At 32.7% G+C, this 5,366-nt stretch overlaps 1 protein-coding gene and 1 non-coding gene across 2 annotated transcripts in view; both read right to left on the reverse strand.

Moving 5' to 3' along the window:
• Positions 1–4,090, reverse strand: part of LOC107005420 — an 8,401-nt gene extending 4,311 nt beyond the window's left edge. Inside the window, exons 1-2 of the mRNA XM_015204012.2 lie at positions 3,713–4,090; positions 1,053–1,133 (exon numbers count right to left, since the gene is read on the reverse strand). Of these exons, the coding sequence (XP_015059498.1) occupies positions 1,053–1,133; positions 3,713–3,871 (240 nt within the window). The 5' untranslated portion in view covers positions 3,872–4,090. The remainder of the gene's footprint in view (positions 1–1,052; positions 1,134–3,712) is intronic.
• On the reverse strand, positions 2,481–2,627 carry LOC114075429. Its single transcript, XR_003575879.1, has one exon. It is a non-coding gene; the product is annotated as a small nucleolar RNA snoR135 (small nucleolar RNA).
• Positions 4,091–5,366: the final 1,276 nt, after the last annotated feature.

The raw sequence follows: 5,366 nt of genomic DNA on the forward strand, positions 1-5,366 counted from the left end.
GGTGGGTGGGTGGGGTTCCTTTTGTTTGATCAGTGAGCAAGATTAATTTGTTGTTTCAGTGCAGAAAAACTTAAACCTAAAAAAACAGATACGAGTAAATCCAAATAGAAGTCCCTTTTACGGATACAATCTAGACTGTAATCTTGAGTTTGAAAGTTGGCGGAGACACTAGAGCCACCGATGAAAGACAGTCACATTATCATCCATAATGTCTTGGTTCTTGTGAAGTGTGACACATTCACTCACTGAAAAATAAAGCCAAATGTTTCAACAACATATTGCCATCATTCTTTGAATCTCTAATGGTTTCTACCTCAAATGATTGCACACAGGAAACTACAGAGGAGCCATTTGTTTCTCACTCTCTCCTAGAAGTAATTAGGCATTTGCAAGAAAACTGAAAAAGTCTCAACTGTATCTGTAGCTGCTGCACTGATTCTGGATGACCAGATCCAGAGAATCTTGGGTAAAAGGAATCTGGCTAATACCTAAAATCTCATGCTCTTTAATACCTGTACTTCTTTAATCCATTCGCCAATTCCAAATATTCTTTCTTTAAATCTTCCCAAAAAAAATTAAAAAGTCAGATTTGGACATTCTCCATAATAGTAAAAATTGAGATTACAACTCCTCAAACCAAACGAACATACTACTGATTATTGTTTCTGGGATTTCAAGATGAAAATGTTAATTAACATACAAAATAAAGTTTCGTTCTTTTTGTCGGTAATCTACACAATCTACCCTCAAAAGAGCAATTTGAGAGTTTGTGACAGTGCCAATTTTCCAAGTGGCCGAAAAAGAGATACCGAATTGAGACTCCGTGATTCCTTTTCCCTTTATTTGGTGGGAAAGGGATCATGAGGTAATTTGTGGACTAGAAAAGATCTAGATCAAGCTTTCAAGAATCTATTGATCTTTTAAGGAGATAAGCAACTCGTCTGTGCTCTATGCTAAGAAGTTGAAGCTCCATAGTATCAACACGAAAGGAAAATCAAACATATCAACCATGAAAAAAGGTGGCTACATTATCAGGATAATAGAAAATAAACCTGAAGGTAGTTCATTATGTCAACAGTTGTTACTCTGGATCCACCCTCTTGTTGCCTCAAGATCCATTGATACAGTTTTTCCTATTGAAACAATGTGAGATTAGTTATCATGAAACACCATCAAAAGGACAATATGCAAGGATTCATCAAAAAATAGAATCCTGACAAACAGAAGTAGAATAATTTAACATTAAATATCACATCATGTCTTCCTAGAAAAAAAAATTGATAGAAGTCTTCCAAGAAATCTAGAAGCCTAAAGTCTATGCTTACAAACCAAATACTTGCAGACACAAGCTAGTGTAACCATAACTACATATTAAGTATCAAGAAATAATTCACATGTGCACAGTCCAATCAAGATCCATAGACCTTTTGTTTCTTCTTAACAGTCACAATTGTTTCACTGATTACATGCCAATTCAGCATCGAAAGGTACTTACAAAGGGATTGAGTGGCTCAACCACACTTGCAAATCAAGATAAAAAAACATTTACACATGGGGAATGCTCTCTCTATTATGCAATAATCTCCTGACCCTCTAAATTCCAATTGTCAAAGAAAAAAGAAGATGGCATTCTTCTTCGGATAGCCTTATTCTCCGTGCTGAATGTCAAAGGCATGCTTAAGCCTTAAACCGAGGCTTAAAACATGTTGAGAGCGTCGTTTAGTGTCTCTTTATGTGTGATTTTAGTGTCACATCAAGGTTCTAACGCATACTTATCCTTGCCAATGAGCCTCTGTTGAAGAAGCGACACTAACAAATTGATATTTTACATTATCATAATTTTTTTCAATTTCTTTGATCATATATTTGTCATTCATGTTTATATTTATTAGTTTTGGACTAAACATATATATTTATATTTTTGTTCTCCCTTTACGTTTTTTCCATTAAAGCTCATGCTTTATTTGCGGTTTTCGCTTAAAGCCCCACTGAACCTTAGAGCTTTTTTGCGCTTTTCGCCTTTGATAACACTGGGAGTGACTATGCAATGCATCAGATTATGGTATGTGTTCTCTCCAATTCTATACACAAGCAATACTTATTCACTGCAATCTTCTTTTCCTTGAATTATATGCTGCTAATATTGCATTTTACACCACAAACCAATCAAAATAAAGCTCTTCCACAGGTGCCTTTGGCATTCCATAATTCTTCCCTGCCTCCTCTCTATCCCCATCATGGCAAACCTCCTGCAGGCCACTCATACACCTGCGAAGAAATTCCTCAATTTCCTCCAATGACCAGTAGCCGTGGATAAGGCCATCTCGCCATAGCATCCTGCTAATCACTTCTTCAAGTTCTGTGGGAACGCTTATTCTAGAATTGTTCTTCCACACCTCTCCCCAAAATTAAATCTCTGTTCCACTTCCCAATATGAATCCTACTATTTTTTTGAGAAAAAAAATGGTAATTGAAAACAAAAATGTGGGGAAAATGATTGTTGAAAATTTCCAGTGAACAGATGAAACAAAACTGCCCATCTTCCCCAAAAAAATCAATTTTGCAGAGAACACTTTCGAGCAAAGCGCATTTATAAGCACAATGCCGATACACACAATCCCTGCTTTACTTTACTTTTTTTGTCCAAATCTATAAATTCTTTTTTAGAAAAAAGAAGCAGATTTATTCATATAAAGTTATGAAAACTATAGTTGAAAAGAAAAAAAAAGCAGAAAATTAAGTTCAAACTGTTACTATTTTTGGAGAGGCGAACTCACTGTGTCCAATATGATTCCTACATACTGTAGAACATATTTATCCTTTCATAAGAATATCAAAACTGAATTTTGGCAGCTAACTGTATAAGAATTCCTTACTTCTTATGTTAGTGGTTCGAGTCACCAAGGGAACAAATTGGAAAACTCCTAGAAGATTTTGGGGTAGGGTTCACCAAAAATCAAAAGAAAAAAGAATGCAAAGCTCCAAATCCATACAATAATCAATCAACTATGACTCAATTCTTGGAGGAAAAAACACCCATGCCTCAGAGCAAACTAGATGGTATTGACTATAATCCTCATAGTTACTTATTTTTCATAGTAACACAACTCTCCTCCTTTACTTTGGACCTACTGTACTTAACAAAACTCACATAGACAGAGTTAAGCATTTCAAAACTACACAAAGTGGAAAAAAGACTATACGTTGGAAGTGAATCGACAATGACCCAATCCTCAAAAGTTAAAAATATAATATAAAAAAAAAACTATGCCTCAATCCAAACTGCATCCAAGCGTGTGGCCTAGTGATCAATAAAGTTATTGAGAGTCATGAAGTCTCAAATTCAAAAATCAAGGAAAAAAAATACTAGGTAATTCTTCACGTCTGTCCTTGCCTTGGCGGATAGAGTTGGTAGAAGGTGTCAGGTATCCCATGAAATTAATTTACGGTACCGGATACCAAACTAGTCGGTATTGGCTGTAGAAATACACATAGTAATCCCTACTTTTCTACTGCATTTCATCCTACAACGACCCTCATACCTTATCCATACAAACTATACTTCCCAAACCTCAGTTCAAATTCCAAACCTAACAAAAAAAAAAAAAAACTATACCCAGATACCGAAAATCAAACATAAAACTATACAACCAACAAAGAACAATTTTTTACAACATATCAAAAACGAAAAATTAAAAAACTAAAAAATTACCATTCCATGGCGTTCACCGGAGAGGAAGGAAAGTTTCTGTTGGTTCATAGCCTGAGTATAAAGCTGAGAAAGGGAATTAGCAGCGCTACAAAAAGTCGAATACATGGTTCGATCCACCTCATCAAGGCTCGATGCTAGAGACTTCCTTTTCTTCCCCATCTTCAATCGCCTCCTTCTAATCCCTTAACCTTATCTTTTTCAATCGGTTCCGATAACCCAAAAGAATCTCCGGCGAATTTTGGGTAGATTTCGACGAATTTTACGGCAGAGGTTGGTACGAAATTATATTTGTAAGCAATTTGAGGTGTGAAAATAGTAGTCGGCGTGGATTATGAAAAGTTTGGAAGATTACATAATTTCAAATTTTACTAAAAAAGTTATGCATTAGTTTTTTTTTCAAATTTGAATAAGCAATATAAAGTTCAATTTTAAATTAATAGTTTTAAAAAAAAAAGCAAGATTTTGGAGCTTATTTATCATATTTAACATGTTTTTTTTTATATTTATCAATATACTTTCCGTAATAGGCTACGTTAGAAAGTTGTATTAGAGATTTAATACATAAGAACAGATCGCTTGATCTCCATTTTTAGAGTCATACATATTTCTAATTCAAAAATAGATTACAAGAATAAATTGTTTTTTTAACGTCTTTGAACGAGAAAAATCTACATTAATTGATATGTAAACGATTATAATTATCTGAAATCTGCATTTCATGGTAATCTTGATTGATTTCTATTTAGAGAATCAAATTGAGCAGTGAAAAATTATAAATATATACATCAAAATTGCAATTTTTCGAATGGTGTAATATCTCATCTGTTATTATTGTATCATTTATCCATAATATCAAACATTACCATTTTAATTCGATATTTATGATAGTGAAATTGAAAATTCTCTCAAAATTTAAACTAGTTGACAATTTAATTATTAGCTTTGAGCGGATTCTCAATTAAAGTACCCAAATCTATTGGGTAGATTACTAATAATGTAATTGGGTGGATTCCTATAGTTTAGGCAAGTGATTAGGGATGATTGTTTGTTTTTAAAAAATCTTAATTAATCATAAAGTCAATCATTTGATGCTTGTTATTTGAGTTCAATTGAGAGGTAAGGGTATAGAGTATGTTGTTGCCCATAAACTCAATTAATTTGTGATAATTCACATTTTTTTCTTTGTTTTGATTTTAATTGTCTATTTAACAATTTCCATTATAAAACAATTGTGGAGTGTCTATAATAATATATTTTACATGTGTTATATCTATAACATATTTACTCAATGAGTTAAATAAATAAATAAATAAATGTTATCTACCATATGTTATATCCAAGTATATCATTTATATCAAACAATAAAATACTTAAAATGTACTAGTTTATATTTGTAGCTACTCTTGAGTGTGAATAGTTATTAAAGTTATCAAGTTAAATGAATTTATATTGTTCAAAATTAAAGTGTCATGTGTTGAATAATGCACATCAAAAAACATGAGTACAAGATTATGTAAAACTAGATCTTGGTGATATGAGTTAGGGATAAAGCTATGTAGAATTTAGGGGTTTATTCAAACCCTTTTCACGAGGAGATTATGTTATATATAAGATCAAATTTAGAATTTGATATATATATATATATATATATATA

This window comes from Solanum pennellii, chromosome 12, assembly GCF_001406875.1.
Source record: "Solanum pennellii chromosome 12, SPENNV200".
NCBI classification, from domain to species: domain Eukaryota; kingdom Viridiplantae; phylum Streptophyta; class Magnoliopsida; order Solanales; family Solanaceae; genus Solanum; species Solanum pennellii.